The sequence below is a fragment of the Parus major genome, chromosome 4 (assembly GCF_001522545.3).
Source record: "Parus major isolate Abel chromosome 4, Parus_major1.1, whole genome shotgun sequence".
Classification (NCBI taxonomy): domain Eukaryota; kingdom Metazoa; phylum Chordata; class Aves; order Passeriformes; family Paridae; genus Parus; species Parus major.
Genome location: NC_031771.1, coordinates 4,989,308 through 5,010,809, shown reverse-complemented (window position 1 = coordinate 5,010,809; position 21,502 = coordinate 4,989,308). Strand labels below are relative to the sequence as shown.

At 37.9% G+C, this 21,502-nt stretch overlaps 1 protein-coding gene across 4 annotated transcripts in view; it reads left to right on the top strand.

Annotated features, from left to right (window-relative positions):
- PRDM5 (PR/SET domain 5) overlaps window positions 1-21,502 on the top strand; it is an 85,837-nt gene that overhangs the window by 32,939 nt on the left and 31,396 nt on the right. For all 4 annotated transcript variants that reach the window (XR_004497024.1, XR_004497025.1, XM_015624799.3 and 1 more), the window contains exons 14-15: window positions 11,209-11,294; window positions 20,653-20,757. Coding sequence is in view for 2 of the 4 variants with exons in the window: in XM_015624799.3 (XP_015480285.1) it covers window positions 11,209-11,294; window positions 20,653-20,757 (191 nt within the window). In the remaining 2 variants the exon portion in view is untranslated. The remainder of the gene's footprint in view (window positions 1-11,208; window positions 11,295-20,652; window positions 20,758-21,502) is intronic.

The window sequence follows — 21,502 nt, the reverse complement described above, 5'->3', positions numbered from 1 at the left end:
TTCCCTGCTTAATGTGTAAAAGCTGTTGTCAAGGTTTCATTCTGCAAGTTTGCACTTGGGTTCAAATAAGTGGCACCAGGCAGCTGAAAGAGGTTTCTTTGTGATAATTTGTTTCCAGCATAAAATGGTGTAGATTTGACTTTGGAAAGACATTTTCTTCCCTCTGCATAACCAAGTTTGCCTTGCAGGGAGATGCCAGTAATTTCTGTGTGCTGCTGGTGTTACCTATCAGTTTGCATGGAGCAGAAAGCCCCAGTTTTTCAAGCTCATAGTGCAGATGGCTCTTGGGAAAATGCTCTGGAGATGTCCAAGTAAAAATGCTTCTCACATGTGTGCTTAGATTTCAGCTCTCTGAAGCAGGCTTTCCTAAATTTAGGAGCTGGGCTAACATGAGTTTTGTGAAACCACACACAAGGGACCTCTAACCTTGAGTATGGAGCCCTGCAAAATTTGCAGCCTCTCTTACAGGAGGCTGTGACATTTTGAACTTACTTGAAGCAGAAAGGCACTGAAGATTTCTAGTACCTTTGTAAATTAAATGCAGGGGGAGAAACTGCCTTGCCAGGAGATGAGACAGGTTGGAATTACAGCAATATGGACTGTGGAAACAATTTATGAATCAGTAATGCTGCAAGAGGGAAACTTTCAAGGCCTCTTTTTTTACCTAAGAAGCTAGAAGCAGTCATTTTACACTTACTAATTCAGGAAAAATGCCTTGCTAAATTCAGTTACAATGACCTGTGATAAATAAACTCTGATCCTTTCCTCTTCCAATCTTGCTGCTAGTACAGTGTCAAAAGTTACATTTTTGGTGGTTTGCATCCTTTACTGTGAGAATTAACCAAAATTGATTTTCATGGTTATTTTTGTCACTCTGTTACAGTTCCTGGCTAATTTTTGATTATCCTAATGAAAAGTAGGGGGAAGTTGCTGCTAAGTTGTGACTTTAGGTTTAGAAAGAATATTTTTATTACATGGCAAGATGGTTAATGTAAGGTTGAGTGAGAAAATGCCGTAGTTGGATGCATGTTGCAATTCTGGAGAAATGGTTTTGTTTGGTGCTGTACCTGAACCTTCAGCCATGTTGTTCTTGGTCATAAGCACAATGATAATGAGAAGAAATGGTTGTCCAATGTTCAGTGGGACTGAGGAAACATGGGTTTCTGAGGAATAGCTTGCATCATTCCCAAGGAACAAAAGGGGAGCTGCTGAAGGAAATCCAGGTCATCTGTAAACAGGGTAAAACAAAAGTTGAGCGCTTTTATTCACCCTACAATGTGAAAATCCTTGACAACTTCTCAGGGAATTTCTGAGCAGTAAGAAGTTTTCAGTTCATCAAATAGTGGAGCCACAAATGTACTTTATTCAGAGATGAGTGTTCAGTTTCTAAATGTTGCAGTGATTAACACTTCATGGTATTGATATCTGTTAAATTATTTATGTTTGAATGGATCATTTCAAATTTTTCTCTTTGGTCAGACTTCAAAGTATCACTTTTCATTCTGAGCTAGAAGTGAAACAAGCAGCCACTGTCTGTTTTCAAGAGATGATTCATCCTTCTGAGTAAGCCTTGAGCTTTTGGTGCGACTAAGCAGTCCATCATAAATGTAAATATTGCAAAGACCTCTTGTCTTAGTGATTACAGGTGATGAGGTTTGAGGTCTGTGTCCAGACATTTGCATTATCCCATTTTCTCTTTGTGGTCAGCTAGACTTTGTTTTATTATCTACTTTGTGTAAGAGGTTTTGTTCTGTATTTACAAAATAAATTCAGGTAGAGGTTATTTTAAAGAGAGCTGTGCATCACTTTTTGTCCTCCTTATATTTATGAAGTTATTCTTTACTAAAGCTGGGGTTCTAGGGTACCTCTCTGGTTCTGCTTTGGAATTGTGTTTTTGATATGCTTAATAATCCATACAAAAAAAGAGAAGCTCAGTGGGGTTTTTGTCTTTTATTTAATATGCAGCATGGGTTCTTAAATGTTGTTCCACACAGACATGCATGCTTCCTGGATAAGCAATTTTCTTCCCTCTTCTGTGTTAGAGTAAGACTCTGTAAATGAGCCCAAACAGTACTTGGCCTTTTGCAGCAACTGAGCTGGTTTGGGGTGAGTGAACATGTCTGCATGTGCAGAAGGAAGGGGGTGATGTTTGCCTCTGAACCTGGAGCGTTGCTCTGTAATTCATCATCTGGGTTTCAGCCTTGGCATGACACAGACAGCGCTCTGCAGGTCAGCTGAAACACTAGAGCACATTCTCCCTCTCCTGTATCCTGTTGGTTTATGACTTCTTAGGGTCAGAGGGAGCTGGGGTTAATTCAGCAAAAGAATCCTTTGACTGTGATATAAATTCCTTGGCTTGTTCATAAATTGTAAAAGAAATCCTATGGTCTGCTCCATGGGCTTGAAACCCGGGGGCTGGGAGGTTAATTGCTTCCCTGAAGTTTTAGGCAACTTTCAGTGTTAGCAGAACCTACAGGCTGTAGCTTCTCAGTTGCCTTATGCACATCTATTTCAAGGTGTTAATTGCTGTGGGGTGCGTGTGTGGATTTGTGTGTGCCTGTGTGATCTGGGTATAAACACACACACATTTTATCTCTTTGCTATTTATACTGTTGCCTTCTTAATTAGTTGTGTCCTAATCCCTTCCATCCTTGGGATGTAGCACATCCAGTTGTGACGTGGTTTATGTTTGCAGGTAAATGTCTTTTAGAGGTAGGAGAATTAAGGGATTTAACTGTAATTCTGTCCTTTCTACGCTGTCCTTTCCCTGCTGTTGCTTAAGGACTGATGAGGAACAGCTAATGACCACAGATGTCTTCCAGAAAATTACGTGCAAATATAGGTTAAAATACAACTTTATTTTGCTTTTACCATCACAGTTAGTCCAAGTCCTGATAATAAGCCACTAAGATAACTATAACTTGAAATTTGTCCTATATGTTCTCTGAAAAGATGCATTTTCTAATTCTGTGTCATCTGAAAGCCAGGACTGATGGTGTCATATCTCACATGCTCTGCCAGGTGCAAAAAGCAGCTTTGTTTTTTAAGCAGGGTTGAGAAGGTTCTTGGCAAACTAACTTCCATGTGCATGAGTAAAAGATAATACCAAGAGATTACATTAAAACAGCAACAAGCATTTGGACCACAGACTTTTGTATATCCTTTGTGCTAACATGGTTAATCTTCCTTTTTCAGTTTATATAAGAGATTGCTTTATAAGCTTTCAAAAATATATAACTTGAGGTGCTGATTGCCTTCTTGAAATGCCTCCTGCACTGAGAGCCTGATGTTATGCACCTAATTTTGGCATTGTAGTCCCATTTCTACAACTGAACTAAGCTTTTGAGCATATTTACAATCCTGCTTAAGTCACAACTATATAAATGTCTGAGTTCAAATTTTGCACTTCTAAGACAAAATTCTTGGGCAAGCAAAACATTAGTGGTGGAGATATAATAACAAAGATCTTTGGTTTTTAAGAGTAGTTCAGTCATCTCTGAACACAGAAGGCTTCAAAGTAGTTGAAAGAAGTAATGAGTTCAGGTACAGGATAACTTTAATTTATTATGTTGTAAAGGATATCACCATAATATAAATAAATAAATATTAAACCATAAAGGTTTAATAGCTAAACAAGCAACTGTTTGTTCATTGTACATAATAATGTACAGCCAGGATCCTCTTTCCAACAGATCTTCTGCTAAATTACCTTACAAGTAATTTATATTTTCTTACATGGGAAAAAAGATGAAAGGCAAGCTTGAGGGAACTTCCTCACATATGCCAGTGAAGTATGTGAAAGAATGTATCTGTATCTAGTCAGTGAACAGCTTGCAAATGTCTACAGATAGGTTTTTTCCTATTAATAACTTATAAATGATCCCTCTTTTATCTAACCGGTTTAAAAAGCAGCTTGCAGAAGGCCTCAAAGGTAAGGATTCTGCATTTCTAAACCTTTCAGATTATACATCACTGTCTTGTTCGTCTCCAGACAACAGCTAAATCTTTAAAAATACCTGTAAAGTTTCATGCAGCTGTCAGCTTCTTGTTGTCTGTACCCATGAATGAGGAAATGTTCTTCTGAGGGGTCGATTATTTGGATGAGACATCTTAAGATCAAATGAGTTACTGATTGATTAATGCATGTTCTTTAAAAGACTTAGCTGACCATTGGGTTCACTGAAATAATAGATGTTACATTTTCCATTCATAGAGAAATCAGATTAATTCCACTGGTAGCTGCAAAGAATGGAACTTGAAAAATGGAATGGTTTGTTCTTTAAAGTTGTGTCTTTTTTATTTATTACTTAAAATTACTTAAAATCTTGATATCACTGAAAAACTGATGAGAGCCTGTAAGTAATAATGGTAGTTCATGCTTTACTGCATGGATTCAGGTAGTCTTCTTATTTTGTAGGATTTTTTACTAGTCTTTATGATTCATTTAGTGGTAAATAGCCAATATCTTAATTATATTATGATAATTTTGATGGGACAGATAGGGCAAACATTGTTTTGGTCTTAGCTAGAAATAATCTGAGCTCTTTGAATTAAACCCTAAACTTTGCAGAAAACAAACCACCTCAGCTGTGAAAATACCACTTCCATACCTCAAAAACTAAAGCATGGTGAAATACTTAGAAAAAGATAAGTAATAGGGAAAAAAATAAATACATATTTCAAGCCTTCTGGTTTTCTCTCATTTTGAAAGAATAGGATTTGAGGTTTTTTCTTATTTAATATGTGACTATTTTTAGCGGATGGGAAATGCACGTAGTTGATTTACATGGAACCCGTTCTAGTTCTCCCTGGTGCCTGGAAAATGAGTGTTGGAGCTTGGTTAGAAAGCATTCACAAATACATAAACTTAGAATTATTCTTCATCAGTGAGGAAACTAACCACCTGAAAAAACAGAGGCATTTAATCTGTTGTCTTCAGAGTCTGCCAGATTTGAATATTGGTTAAAATGCAGTAGGAAATGTCTCTAATTGCCCCGTACCTGAGGAGAGTTTCTCAGAGCACAGGGCTGTTCTCAGAGCAACCAGAGTTATCCCTTTCTTTTACCTGGCCCACTATGAGTATAAAATTACCTGTGCTTTTGGTGTTTCTGGGTCTTGTCTCAGCTGATGTCCTCAAGTATTTTATCTTTCAGATCACAAAGTTACTTAGCTCTTGGCATGAGAGAGCTGTTCCTGTGAGGGGACTTCTGTACCTTCTCAAGTGCTAAAGTTTGAGTGTTTAGTGGCTGAAAAGGAGGCAGGCCAGGATTTTGCACAGGCCAGATCACTTTTTATTGTCTAGTCTGGATTAAGACTAGTCCAGATGTCATAAAGAAATTGGCTCACTGCTGTAGTTGGCCAAGCTTCTTGATTACTCTTCCGTTCTTTTCCCTCCCTGAAATCCCTGGTCAGAATTACAGAAATGCCTGAGAGATGCAGGGTATTAAATACTTTTGAAGATGCTACTCAGGATGTAGAAAAATGCCACCTCTACACAAGAGGAAGTTCATTATTTTAGAGGTGTTGGTTTTCTCACAGGCCTGCAACACCAAAGTGGTGAAATTTACTGAATATTTTCTTGACTTGTGAATTTTTAATCTTTACTCAGTAATTGCTTTCCTGGTATTTTCTAATTGAAGTTCTGTTGGAATCATTGGGTTCATTGAGTTCCTGTTTAATTTTATTGTGATTCCTAATAAAGTCCCTTTCCACGTGGGAGAATTTCAGATCTGTGTATTTTAGGTTTATTTGTGTTTGTGTGTACATATTTGCATAGTGCATTAACTGAACAGTGTTCAGTTAAGGACACAAAGTTTTTAATTGAATGGGAACACTGTTTAAGGGCAAGAGCAGCTGAGGATAAATGTGTGAAGCTGTCAGGTGCCCTCTCTGAGCAGTGTTCTAAAGCAGATGTCACAGATTATTATAATGTTGTTACATCCGTTAACCTTTTGCCCATCCTTACTTGCTGTTGAATGCTGTCGTCACCCCAGATTATCTCTGTCTAAAAAAGCCCCCTTGAAATTCCCGTTCTGGGCTGCCCTGTGGATCATCTGGTTAGGAGTGTTAAATGTGTGATCCAGATGGCCTCCAAATTCCTCCCCAGGTGAACTGTGCTCATTCCGCCGCAGTTGGGCGATGGTGGAGGCTCCCTTCTAACCCTCTTCCCTACCCCAAGCTTGAGTTAGGATTTTAAAATTATTATAGTTTGCTGTAGCTGTTCTGAAAGCTGATATTTTGAAATAATGCACATATATGTATTTATACAGAAAAAAGATAATAGTTTTTAAGAAACAATCTTTTAATCCCAGGAATTAGTAGTTTACTATCTGAAAGGGAGCTATATCTAGGACATGGGAAATGGTCTATGTAACAGCCTGAGGGATGGCATTTCTGTAATTATATTTGTTCATTTTTATAAGGAAAACTGAAGAGAGGAATTCCTTGAAGCTGCACATGCTGCGCTTGGTCTGATGTTCCGTGCAGTTTGTTGTACTTTTCTGGCCTTTTTCTGATGTTTGTGAGTGTTGACCAAAACCATTGATGCTGAATACCCCAACCCATCAGAGACATATTAAAAAGTATATTAAAAAACCCCACCTTGATAATTTCACTGCATAATTCAAGTTCTTCATTCCTTAACTGAGTAGTTGAGTTCCAGTTAAGACAGAAAGCCAGGGAATCCTGCTTGAAGGCTAACATGAATACTTGAGAATTGTATTTGGGTGACTAAGCAATCTGCAGGGGAACAAGGACAGTAAACAGGACTGCAAATTTCACAGATGAAATGGAAGTAATGCCTGGATATGATTTCAAAGAGCAGTGAGATTCTTTCTTTGGTTTGCTGGGTTCTTCAGTCACTTCTGTTGCAGTCTCTTCAGATTAGGACTGTTTCTCATTTGGATATTTCCTTTTTCGTTTTTTTCCTTGGATGAGAATGCATTTCTCACCTATAAAGTATATATTTGTTTAATCTGGTTTGAGGTCATTGTTTTGAGGTAATCACTAACATTGGTGCTTCTATCAGGTTTCCACCTAACTTGGGAAGCAGGGTTGTTTTTTTTTTGTTTGTTTGTTGTGGGTTTTTTGTTTGTTTTTTTGTGGCTCAGCTGACTACAGGGAATGCAGAATAACAGTGTGAAAGTAGCAATGCATATGACTAGTTTGATTAATTGTCTCAAAGTCCTTATTAAATGTCTAGCTGTAGCCACTGAAATCTTGAAATCTTCAAAAACTAATGTATATATGGATTTACTTCTTAATTGTTTTGTATCTGAGTTTGGGAGATCTGTGTGCTAAACTCAGTGTAAATCCTGCCTTAGAGCACCTCTGATTGCAGATCTCTCATGGGAAACTGTCCTGAGTCAAACTGGAATGGGAGAATCTGGTATTTAACTTCTTAAGCTGCATTAAGGTCCACTAGGTATTGTGATCTCAAGCTAGAGATGGAGGGGGAAAAAAAAAATATGTCAATTTTGTCATGACATGGTTTCAGATCAAAATCCCATATGTTTTTCAATCATGGAATTGTTTTGCATAATCCTTGTATTAAGGTTAAATTTATTTTTATTATGCTAAAAGCTTTGGTTTTTTGTTCATACAAAATCTGGAAGTAGAATGTCTAGACTTTGAATTATGCTAAATCCACTGCAATTTATCCCAGGATTATTTATTTGAGGTTTTTTGTACAGAAGTGCCATTAATGTGTTGAGCAGTTTGTTCTGGAACAGCAGGGACATGACAGTCAGCTGTAACTCAAGGGGGAGCCTAACATTTGTTACATTTGTCTTGCTTGACTGTTCTGTTGTTTTAATGAATGCAGTAGTTTTGTTTAGAAAGCAGATTTTAAAAACACTCAAACATAAAAGCATTTCTGTATCATATATATTTAGCTATGTATAAAAAAGTGTTTAATTAAAAACAGAGTGCAAATGGCATAGTTGTTAACTGGCATTGACTTTACCTAAAGTGCGTTCCCTCTCAGTATGGTGCTCCCACAAATTGACACCATCTCAAAAATGTTCTTCTTGCAGCAAATCCAAGAAGGAATTGTAGTTTATCATAGGGGAAGTCACTTTCTTTCATTTTGATTCGTAGTAATTCCTTGTGAAGACAAGACAAATAGAGCTTCATGACTTGCAAGGTATTTAATTTGCTTGTCTTAATAACTTTTGATCTCCTTGTTAAGGATACGTTCATTTTTCTGATCAGAGGAGTTTTGCATCTGGAAATCTCCACAATTTCTTGGGCACAACCTGAAGTTTATTACTGCAATAATATTTATAATGGAGTTTCAGTAGTCCTTGTCAGGCTGTAGATGGATGTGAAAGCCCTGATGGATAATGTCACTTTCCCAGGAGCTTTTAATCACATGGTCCTTGCTCTCCAGTTTGTCTCAGTGACAATTCTAAACTTTGTGTAAGCACAAACCCCTCTCCTTTGTGGACACTGGAAATAGTTTTCTATGAAATGTTGCACTTCAACAAACCTCCACATGTGGGAGGAATATTTTTAGCATTCCTTCTTTGAAATCTCTTTGCCTTCGTTGCCATCTTATTCCATTTTCTTATCACAGGATAAGAGAAAATTGAACTGCTCCTGTCCATCTTATAGGACTTAGAGTGGGACAGAGTGTGTAAGACTTCTCTTGGTGAACACCTGCTCCCCAAAAGTCTACATGAGGAATCTGGAATCATTCTGATGAGAAACTGACTTGTAGCATGAATAATGTTTGCCTAGGCTGGCTCAGAAGCAAGGAAGGAAGTTAATTTTTACCAGAGATAGAGAAGGTAATATGTAGAGTTGTAATAATCTTGCCTGATCAGCTGTCCACAAGATCAGTTATTTTATCTCTTAGTTACTTGGGCTCCTGAGAGGGTAAATAGCAAAAATGATGCATTGTCAGAGGGCAGTTTATTCACTTCTGAGACAGACAATAGAGCCCCTTTCCAGAGAGAAATTAATAAGAAATTTATACTAAGAAACTTGGTTGTTGCTAGAACGGATGTATTTTAAGTGGCCTGTTGTTAATTTTGTAAAATCCTGAAACTTTTTGAGGTAGAAGGTAAGTTACAAGTTTAAAAGATGTGTATGCACAGTGTAGATGCTCGTGTAAGCACCAAGACCAGTAAATTCTAAGCATGCAGGTTCCAAAGGAAAATAACAGAAAATAAGAGCAACAGTAACATTCCTTAGGAACATCTAAGTAGTTTTACTGGCAGTTATTGATGCAAACGCATGAGAAATTTATATAATTTAGAAAAACAAGATGGCTTCTAGTTAGAATGTCCAGTCAGAGCTGACAGTCTGTGTTAGGTAGTAAATTTGATTTTTGGAGCAGTGAAGATTTTTGACGGTGAAGAGTTTGTACCGGCAGCTCCAAGCCTGACTTTTCCAGGTGTGACAAGTTGATGTGGAGTCATTGTTGCCCTCTACTGGCATCTGCTGAAAGCTCCTAAGGCCTTCCTCATCAAGCACCACGGTGTCCGTGGTTGATTTCAGAGGGTCACTGTTAATCTGTTTCAGACGAACTCAAACCCATCCTTTGAAGGCAAAGGTCTTTCTCTTTAAAGAGACATGAGGGTGGGGGAGAGAGGAAAGAGGGTACAACTCCTAACTGTCATCACTCATCTGCTTATAAACTGCTGAAAGCTTTAAATTCTCCATTCAAAAGACCCCAGACATAAAAATGTCAGCTGAATTAATTAAATATTTGAGTACTGACAACTGTTGGAGTGTTTGAATTTCGGAGGCATGAATTAAAGGCATCGAAGGTCAGGAGAAAGAGGATCATATATCAAACCACTCAGTGAAAACATAGCTCTAATACAGAGATTGTTGTCATCATTCCTAAAAAAACCCCAACCCCCCCAATTCACACGGTTGTGCTTTCTGAGAGATGACAGAACACAAGAGAGAAAAATATTTGTGTTTACAAGTGCCTTGCTGGCCAATCTTCTGCCATTCACAGTTACCTATAAAGAAGTAAAAGACAGAGAAGAACAGAATAATCTGTCTACAGAACAGGGGAGGGAGGCCAAGCTCTTCCGGTGCCTTTGAATCTCTCCACAGCCTGTGGATATGGAGATTTCACATCCAGCAGTGACTCTCAGTTGATATCTTGGTGATATCAGTGAAATAGTCTGCTTTGGGTTTTTTTAAACTGTAAAATATAGTTAATCTTACTCGGCTATTTTAGAAGATTGAGTATGAGTGTTATTAAGTGCTTGGCATTTGGTCTGTGTTAAATCTATACATGCAGAAATACCTTTGTGAGCTGAAAGCTGTGCATTGACTTTATAAAACAGGCTTTGCTTGTGACAAACCTTTATTTGAAAAGACACCTTCAGTATTATGGTTGTGTAGAGCAAAATCAACTTTGTTAACAGAAAATTTTCTATCATCTTAATTTTTCCAACTGTGTTTTGCAATGGAAAACAACCTGATCTTTGCTTTTAAAGTGTTGTGTACAGGAGCAGGAGGCAGTAGACTCAGATTCCAGTACATTGCCTGAAGAGTTAAAAATAAAAATACATTTCTTCCAAATGATGGTGCTCAGAAGCTCTTTACTGTTTGTCTCTGAACAGCTCAGTATCCACATTACACTAATGTGAGTTTGGGAAAATCGATGCCAAATGACGCCAGTTTAATGGAGCATTAAACAAATACCTTTCAGATATGGGGTGCTGCAAGGGAGATGCTAAGATTGTTCTGCTTCTATTCCAGTCATAAATTGGAGCACAAATATTGCAGAAACTTTTGATTAACCAGCTTCTAACATAGATACAGCATAATAAAAGAGTGGATTTTATATTCCTTTGGGATTCTGACACCCAGAGGCCTCTAATAATGACCAGATGTGAAATAGAAGAAATATTTGGGAGCAGTTAATGCCTAACCATAAAAGTGACCATGTGTAAATCACTGTAGAATGTGGTTTGAGCAAGGGCATTAGGTATTTTCTTTTTGGTTTTATTTTCCCCAGGGCTGTCTGTGTGTATTCATACATTGCAATGCAAAATCAGTCAGCAAAGAGGAATATTTTGATCCAGCACTGCATCCCGCTCAGGCAGGATTATTTGTAATTTTTCTAAAGTTTAAATCTGTTCTGTGAAGAGAAAAGCAGTTCAGTTTGATAAAGAGCTGTGCTGCAAGGCCTTCATCCTCTGAGGGCACGTTTCTGGGTTCTGATGCTTCTCTTGTTCTCAGGTGAGCGTCCTTACCAGTGTCCTTACTGTGACAAAGCTTTCAGCAAGAACGATGGCTTGAAGATGCACATTCGCACCCACACCAGGGTAAGTCCCACCCAAGGATGAGTTTTTATGGTTCCCTGAGGATTGTCTGTGGCTCCTGTGGTGAAAAGTAATTAATTGCTGTTTGTGTGGAGATCAGGCTCTGCCAACCAAAGTATTTTATACCTATCAAAATAAAAGGCAAAGATTCAAGTCATTAACTTACAAATTCTAATTAGAACTCCCTTACCTTCTAATTTTTCATGTTTCATTTCTTTTATGTTGAAATAATAGCTGTGCTAACCTCTTCATTTAACCTTATAGATATAAATTAGTGTTGTTTACTGAGCAAACAGTTCTGTAAAGGCTTCACTGTTAGTGAAACTAACTTTACTATCCAGTAAAGTCCAATCAATGTGAGCTTTTCTAGAGGCTGTCCTTTATTAGCTGATAACAATTTTTATATAACTTGTATTTAACTAGGAGATGTTACAGCTCACAGAGATCAGCGCAGCCTTGAGGCCAAACCAAGAAAATTCTGCATCTACTGGGAAATAGGAATGGTGACATTTAACTTTGTAGTCCTCATATGGAAATGGGCACACGGAATTGCTTTCTAAATAAGTTAAATTAAAAACTGTTTAAATTTCTACTCTTCTGTGGGTCTTGAGCATTTAACTATGGGTCCTAGATAAAGTTGTAGCTTTTGTACCCCAAACTGTACAAGTAATCAGTAGTTCTTGTAATATTTCTTGGTAGTTCACTGGGAACAGACTAGTCCCATATTGTTAGTTTTTTCTCCTTTTTTTCCAGCTGTTAAATCACTTTAAGAGGTGCTATAAATTCTCTTCTGTTGTTACTGTCCCCTCTTAACTGTGTTTGCACCAGGAGAAATTTCATGACCCATCTAAGTTCTGCATGACTGTGAGGGATAAACAAGCTTTGAAACAGTGCCAAATTCAATTTTTTTTCCCCTGCTTTTTCATACAGTTTGACTAAAAGCAACAAACACCCCCCAGCCTCTGTAGAAGAAAAATAGAGGAAACAATAATAAAATTAGGCTTTTAGAGTCTACAGTGATTTACACCAAGTGATGTTTTCTTCTAAGCATTTTTTAGCTGATAGGAAAGGGAGGAGTTATTTTAAGGAGTGGATATTTCTTTTTAATATAGACACTTTTTAATGTAGACACTGTAATTACACAGGCTTTGTGTTGCAGTAAGAACATAATAAAATTTGTTTTAAAATGTCTGAGGAAACTCTCTGCTGTACCATGGAGGCCATCTTTAGAGGTACAAAGAACTCATTTCACACCAAATGTGATCCAAGTGTTTCCATATACTTGAGATGTGTTGATCATTACATCTGAAAGGTCACATTTCAGGTTTTTTATTTTGTTGTGTGAAGATGCTAAGCAGACTTCTGGTCATCTTCACAGCTATGCTGTAGGATTTAAATATACAGGCAAAACCTGGTTTTTTAGACTTGATTAGATTTTGGTTCTTTTTGTGGTGATGCTGCTCCTGTCCCAAAAGTTGACAGTGAGGCTCATTCATATTTGATTGCCACTGCATGTTCATTTTTCTCCATGTAAATATTTTTTTTACTTTGAGGTAACAGGAATCAGTACTGATAATGTTTACATTAAAGATAATTTCTAAATTGAAGCTTCTTGCTATAATCTTATATGTCACAACTTTCCTTCTTCCTCACTGTTCACCTCATTTAATATTTAAGTAGAACTGGAAAGTGAAAAAATCAAAGGAGTTCTTAGGAGGATGCAGAAAAAAAATGGGCTAGAATTATTAATGAAAACAAAGTTTACTACTGACTTTCATATATTTTCAAGCAAGAAGGAGGAATTTCACCTGAGTCTGTTCTGCAGAACCTTATGCATGAAGTACTATAGGATAATAAGCTGTTATTTGATGGTTCAGGTGAGTAAATATTAGTGCAGGTACAAAGGAATAAATATGTATTTTAGCTGATGTGAAGGGATAGAGTGGTGTAGGGAATTGGAAAAGGGGGGGAAAAGGAAGTGGGGAAGCAACAGTACTGAGAGGTAAATGGGAAAGACACCATTATTTACAAGAACTCTTGTGTGCTTGGCAAGAATGTGAAGATTTATTTAATCTTAGCAGTAGGTTGATGTTTGTCAGGAATGCAGGGTACAAGAACCGACCAGTCCCCTCTCAGCAGAGAAAACAGCTGCTGAGCTGTTCAGGTGTGTTGTTCTTGAAGTTAGGGCTCATGATCTGAATCCTGACTCTGAAGGAGATGTTTTCTAACTGCACCGTGTAAGGACTTCTCCAGGGAAGAAAGGAACCTGTGCAGAAAGAGTTTGAGACCCCTGAGCACAATGCTAATGCTTGTTCTGTGTTCCTAGGCTATTTAAACAAAGATGAACTGAAGATTAGGAAATAAAAAAATGCACTGTGCTTGTCAAAGGTTTGGGTCCTTCTGTCAGTTCTAAGAACAAGAAAAACTGGGAAGTCACACTTGAAATTTCTCTTTTCAGTCATCCCATGTTTTGACTTTTCAAAACTCCATGAGGCTGTTGGCTCTTCCTTTTTTTTTTTTTTTACCCTTTACTACACATACATTTTATTTGAAATTTATTCTTTCATGCAGAATCATTATTGAAAGAATAAATAGTGAGATGTATAAATCCTGAGGGTATTTTTGTATCTGCTGAGCCTAGCAATGTAGAATTTAATACAATGATAGCACCCTTCTGCAAGGGCTATTCTCATAAATATCTTGGAAGAAAAGAATCTGGTCTTTTGGCCAGAAAGTTTGTGAAGTAGCTTAAAAGTAACACTGTGACATTCACCAAAGACAGTAGAGATTAAATCTCAGCGTATTTTACCAGTGGGCTTAAATGCCAGACCTGATGCTGGGGATCAGGGAAAGCTGCTGGAAAAATCATTGCAGAAAGTTGATTAAGGTCTGGCAGCTGCTCAAGTGAGCGCAGCCTGGGTGGCCGCAGGTGTCAGCTCCAGCTCTGGGGTAAACAGAGAAGGCAAGGCCAAACCCCCGCTGGCCAGGGCAGGGGAGAGAACACCACCCACCTGACATTAAAATGTCACCTGAGTACTGATTTGTTTCTATGAAAGTAAATGTGTTTGCTTTATGGTTTGATGGGTTTGGGTTTTTTTCCCCCCCTTAAGGAGAAATATAACAGCCTAGGAAAACATAAATGAGGAACTTACTGAAGTTGTTGATGAAATGAGTTTACAGACCATATCAGCTTTGAGGGCTGCACATGCACATTTCCAGCCCTCACACTGCAGGAAACTTCAGCTCTTTCCTGAGGCTTTATTCAGTGCCTGACTTTAACATTGCAACGCTTGAGCTTAAACATGTGGAAAAATTATTGTATGTTACAGCAACAGAATTGGTAATGCTTGGAAATAGGGCCATTGATAAGTGCTCAGAGTTGTTGTCATGTTAAATTGATGTTTTCATTACTTCTGAGAATGGTGATTTTATTACACTTGGGTTCAGTGATGGAAAACACAAAGAGTGGAAGCTATTTGAAAATGGCTTTTTGTCACTTGATTTGAATATTTCACATTTACATATAACCGATCTATTTAATTTTTATAGCTTGTTTAAAAATCTGAGTTGCAGTGGGTGGAAGCTGCCAGCCTGTGCTTAAATGAGGTACATTTCTGAGGTAATTTTAAAATTAGAGAAATTTCAGTATATCATTTTTGTTTCATGCATAAGTGCCTACTATTTTAAAACACATTAATATTTAAATATGTTTAAAACCTCAGTATGTGCGAAAATTAACCAGCCTTGAAATAATATCGAGTTTTATTTATGAATTTCATAGGAATAGGGATAAATCATGGTGAGTATGGAAGTGAGGCAGTCTCCTGTAGAGGACTCTTCCAGACAGTGTTTTTGTTCCCTGAACAAGAGGAGGTCCTGAGTTAAACAGGCTTTCCAAGGCACTCATTTGGAACTTTACACTGCCCCCTCTTTTTTAACCCAGAAGAATATAAAAATAATAGTAAATGAGAAATAATGCAAGGACAATATTGACATAATTTCACTTCTCCTGTGTTTCCCAGGAAATATTTGACCTTAAAGTTTGAAAAAGGTTCATGTGTTTTAGAAGCACCATAGAATGCTGTTGTCAGAAAAAAGTTCCTTTGTGTACTAACTGTAGACTTCTGTGTACATGACAGTGAGTAATGAAATAATATGATTGAATTTGGTGGGGTTTTTCCATCTCGGATTTTATCTGTATTTCCCTGTTGGTGAGATAGGGGTGAGTTCCCAAACATCTGCCTGAGGATGATGACTTTGCCAGGGCTGTGGTTTCCTTGCCTCTGGAATCCGTGTTTGCACGCAGAATGTGGAAGGTTTGAATCCCACTGCACCTATATTTTCACACTTTTTTATGTAATGTTGACTGATGATCATCCCTTCCTCGCTGAGTGAAAATGTACTTTTTCTATATTGATACTGTTATTTTCCAGGAGCAGGTGAACATCTATTGAATTTTCATCAATGCTGATTAAATAAACTCTCCTTCACTAAATTTTAGGGGCAGGAATTACCTCAGGAGTTCAAAAAACCACAAAGAAATCAGAACTTCTCAGTTCATGAGTATCAAGTAGGCAGGACTAGCATGGAAAATGGGAAGTTAATGATATGGTAAAGCCCAATGAATTGCATATACTGGAACTATTTAAGAAATGCACTTCTTTTTCATTTTTTTCTGGCAGGCATTTCAGAGAAGATGCATGCCTTTGTTTAGATTATAAATGTTATTGCAAAAAAGATTATTTTTTTAATACTCCTAAAACTGAATTAATTGAGACCTGTTCTAACAAAAACATTAGTCATTTCAAATAAAGGTCACATTTTTGTTTAAATCTGCCAGAATTATTTCACAGTTGTTTTAACAGGAAAATTTCTTGGCTTGCTCAAATGGTTGGAAATATTTTGTTTTACAGGATTTTACTTTTCAGCAGAAGAAACATGTAAAGTGATTTTTTAATTGAGGTTTAATATTATAAGTTTCAAATCCCTACTACTTGTGTAGAGTTGTAAATTCTCATCACCCTTTGTGTTCCAGTGTCAACATTACATTTGTTATTTAAGTAGGCCTCTGTCTCTGGGTCAGCCACTTGCTGTAACTTGCAGAAACTTTGCAGTTACAAAGGGAGCATCTTGTTAGTTCTTGAATTTTTTTCACACTTAGATACAAAACTGGAGTCTGTTTACTTGGGCTATCTGTGATTTTAAGTGTAAGCAGACTTCTTGCATTTTTCAGTTGGCAAAGCTGTAGGATTTCCAGATTTCTCTTTGAGAATGACGAGCTCCTGGTAGCTGCAGTCATGACTGGTGTATTTTAATGTTATCTGGCTGGTCATGTTGTCTTGTTCTGGGACATGTTTTTTCATTTTCCTGATTTCTTTTCAAAACAGTCTTTTTATTAACCCTCTGTTGAGGTGATAATGCAAGCACATAAATCATATTTGATTAGAGTAATACTGATACTTTCACAATTTTCACATAAAATGCCTTTTGAAAACAGGTAGTGTTACTGTATCAGTATCTCATCAATAGACATTTTAAGATTTTTCTGGTTGCAAAGGAAGGCTTTGTTTTACAATAGTGGAAAGAAAAGGATTATTTATTTTATTTTTTTTTGTTCTGTAGCATCAGTAATTCTTCATGTCTGTCAGTTTTCACGTTCATGTCACAAGTGTACCTGATAAACTTCCTTTTTTCTCTGAACTTCTCTCAGTCTTTCAGCATGCTGAAAATGCAGACTCATCAAGTTGGTAGTTGTGTTCTTAACTCTTATTTTAATCTTGAGATATGTTTATTTGGTAATAATAATGTTTAAATTATGTTTGTCTTGCTGTTACTGTTGAGCAGATGCAATAGTTCTAAATTTAGATTTAGATTCTAAATTTTGATTTAGAAATCAGTTTGGAGAGACTCCTATCAAAGTCATTAATGTTTCACCTGTGTAACCAATATTACCAGGTTTACAGAAGCAACCAGTGCACATGTGCTGACTTAGTGTACATAATGTATTTATATTTCTTGAGGGACATACAGGCAACTGCAGCAGCAGCTAGCAGTTCAGATATTCTTCATTTGAGCATTTCCATCTGCTGTGCTTGCAGGACACTCTGTGCACACTTGGTGTCAAGTTGTTGAAGGTGCATCAAATGTCCTTGAGATTTGTTGTGTTCTGAATGAGGTCTTTCTAATGCAAAGCATAGTTTGCTTAGAATTCACGGTGTGATTTGTGATTTAGCCATCCACAGACATGGGAATGTGTGCTGCAGGCAGTGTTTTATTTGATATGGTTTTTAAAATGTTTGATTTCTCTCCGTTTTAATGGTGAAGCCCATCAGAGATGGGAGCTTTTAGGTTAGCATGTGTCAGTCTTACAGCAAAGCACCTTCCAGAGTAGCACTGGGCTCTGCTTGGCCTTTCCTTGTTCAGAAGCAGGAAGGTTGTAAATCCTGATCTACATATTTCTGTTCATACCTGGCATGCTTAAAACTGTGTTATTAAATCACTGCAGTATCAGCCATGTCCTGTCTCTCTTGCTCTCCCTGCTCCCTTCCTCATTTAGATCATCAATAAAAGAAAGCACATGTAGGCCTTCAGCTTGGCTGCCACCATAGCCATGGCCTGGCAGATTCTTCTTCAACAGAGGGCAGATTTATAGTATCAGCACTTGCTAACTCCTCTGCAGTCAGACTTGGATCATCTTCCCAATGAGCTCCTGTTTTATAGACAGTTAGCAGGTTTTCCCTTGTTTTGATGTTTTAAATCTGTCCAGCTTTTTTCTCATCTCGGTGTTGGCCCCTTTTGTCTTTTCATGGTGGCATTAACTTTTTCAGATCTGTTGCCATGGTTTTTATCTTTTTTTTTTTTCCCCTCTGCTCACATTTAAAGCAGCGATGGTTATGCCAAGCAAACATCATATTTTCCATGTTACAAGTGTTGCTTTCTCCAAGCATTGTGCAACGGAAATTTGACACGAGGGGGAGAGGGAGCAGAGAGAAAAAGAAAAAGGAAAAGCACAGAACATTTTCTTTTGAAGAAACTGATCTGTGAGGATGATACCTTCTTCAAAACCAGCAAAACAAACAAACAAAAAGCCAAACCAAAACAAAAAAAACACAGAAAAAAAAACCCCACAAAAAAAAAGAGTCTTTTTTTTCTTGAGATAAACTGAGGGCCAAGTTTTGCTCTGGACAGCACTGCTGCTTTTCCTGAAACAGACACAGATGTGAATGGAGGGGCAGCTTCACTCAGGGGAGAGGAGGCTGGTGTGAATCAAGAGTCATGTCTGCTGAAGTCACTGGAATATACAGATGGAAAGGATCTAAAATTAGAGCAAAGACAGCTCTGGATGTGTTTCATGCACTACATATGTGAATTTCAATACAAATGCCAAGGGGATGTTAGATACACCCTTTTTTGCCACAAAGAATAATACAAATATAAAATATATAACAGCCAAACATAACCTGGGTGAAGATAATACAGGCCCAGGTTTGTGACTCCAGTTTCCCAGAATTTAAAATGGCTCTTTATCCAAAATGGAATCCTGAAAACCATTTAGCACTGGAATGATTGACCTGGTCATTTTCAAGTCAATTCTTTAGATAGCTGAAGACAAAGATAATAAAAAGGGAGCGAGTCCACCTGGTGAAGTTTGCAGTAGTGAATGTTTTTGTAGGTGTTTAAGATGTGCACATCGTATATTTCACTTTGCACTTTCTGGGGAGCAGCCTCCATACAGAAAGGCTGCTTTTGGAGAACTCACAGAAATGTGGTTTGTGTTAACCACAATGCAAAACCAATTAAGGGGTTGTTGCAGAAACCTGCTTTTCACATGGCTTATTCATACACTTCCCTTAAAAATGCAGACCCTGCTCCATGAAGTCTTCAGTTAGGTCAGCAAAGTTCCCTGTGACATGAACTTTTTTGGTCTAGACGATAATTTATTTTTTTCCACATATCGATTCGGATCTTTTTCAGGTAATTTTTTATGTTTTCCTATCTACTGAAGGACCATGGAGATAACACTGCCTTTTCTAGGAGACTTGATGGGAGGAGACTGCAATATGAAGGAACCCCATCTTTGCCGCACTGAGGTCTCTGGACCTGCAGAGAGCTGCCCTAAAGAGAGAGACTGGGACACACCCAGCACTAATTGATAGTGCTCTGTGTTAGGTGGATGGTGAATGCTGCTGAATCCTGGCAGGATTCAGCAATATATGGACACCTGATGGTTCCCAGAGATTGAGAGGAGGAATTGAATAACCAGACAGCTTATTCTCTTTGTTGCTTGAATTGTTCCATCTCACTTATTCTTGGATCCCACATCCTCTCCCAAAAGAACTTGATTACTGCCTATTATTTGTTAATTCATAGATCTAGCTGCTTTTTTTTGCCTATTGATTTATGGTCATTGCTTTCATTTAATTTCAAGTAAAAAGTGTTTACTTTTCTTAAAATACCTTTCTTCAGAACTTAAGCAGTCCAGAATTAGAGACCACAGAAAAAAGTAGAACGAGAGTGAGGGAAGTCTAGTTGGTTCAAAAATAAGGGTGCCTCTAGAACATGAATATTCTAATGAGGACATTTGCAGTGCCATAAAGCTAATTCTTGTATTTAATTGATTTATTGTTGATTTCTATACAGTTCTTTTGTAACTTTAGTGGAGTCAAGGAGGAATTACACCTATATAAATTTCTATATGAAGGAAGAACTTCAAAGAAAAAAGTCATTACTTAAGTGTATGTAAATTATTTATTTGAGGTCAGTGAGATGGCAACTTTTCTAACATCATGTTTTACAGTAGCTGCTAACCAATAGTTCTAATAAAAATACAGATGGTTTGGTTGCCATCTGCCCTTCTTTTGAGATTCTGCAATGAGTATGTGATTAACCTTCTGTCACCACTTTTCGAAATAAGTTTTTCTGCTACCACAAGCTTTCCTTCTACCTCCTCTTCCTCCCCTCACCTCTCCCCCTGCCTGGAAACCTCCAAACAAACTCGAAGCTTTTGTGGATAATCTTACTTGTCCGTATGCTTTAAGCATTTGTGGAGGATAAAGGAAAGAACATTGGAATTTTATGTTTCTGTACCTTTCACGTGACAAACAGCAGACTCCCCAAATGGCTGGGTTTGAAAGACTGGAACAGATAATTAATTCATAAGTGGGTGCTGAAGTGGAAACTGTCAGGCCACAGCTTTCCCAGCTTTCACTTAATCATTTGAAAGTCGTTTTCTGTTGTTTTCACTGACTGTAATACCTTGGAGAGAATATAAAACTTGCACCATCCAGCATGGAATTCCACTCCTTTAATGACCTGGGCTCTGTGTTGACTCACTTTCACTAGCTGTTGTCATTCCATGCAGGAAAAGCCGTACCAGTGCTCGGAGTGTAACAAGGCTTTCAGTCAGAAGCGGGGCCTGGACGAGCACATGAGGACCCACACAGGGGAGAAGCCCTTCCAGTGTGATGTGAGTTCTTCTCCTCTTTTTCCTTTGTCTTCTCAGCCTCAGTGCAGCAGCAGGATTTAATAGCAGGGATATTGTGGCCTTGCACCTATTGCTTGTGGCGTAGTTGCACTTCACGTAGGCTTGGATTGCCCAAGGAATGAAAGGCCATTCAGGGAATTTCATGTACCCTCTTTGCTTGCCAAGAGCCACTCACACCCGTTCATTTTATGGTTTTGGATCCCATGAGAGTTATTTTCACCATTAGTAATGTAATTTGGATGCTGCCATTTACAAATTCATGCTGCTTGGGTTCTTGTATGAATTGTATGACAGATTAATAGTTGGAGATTAGCTTGTGTAGGAAAAGGGATTTCATTTATTACATGGACTCTCAACGCTTCTGATGTTGAATGACACGAATATGAATTCAGAATTGCCTGTTTCTGGTGAAATCTGGTCTGATATTTTCAACATCTGCTCACAGCCCCTTGTTGTTGTTCAGTCTGTGATACTGTGCATGCTCACAGGGCTGAAATGCAGCCTATCTTGTGACAGTTCATACATCACTGTCAGGTACCCGTCATGTGGCCTGCCCCCCTTGTATACAGCATCTCTCAGCTTTTGGGAGGTAGCTGGGAAGGCTGAATGTCCAAAAACTCTTGGGGAATAATGTCTTCCAGACTTATTGAATGCCAAAATTGTTGCTCAAGGATTTATAGAAAGGCATCAGAATGAATGTAGAATTAGCGTAGGTGTTTTGTTTTCT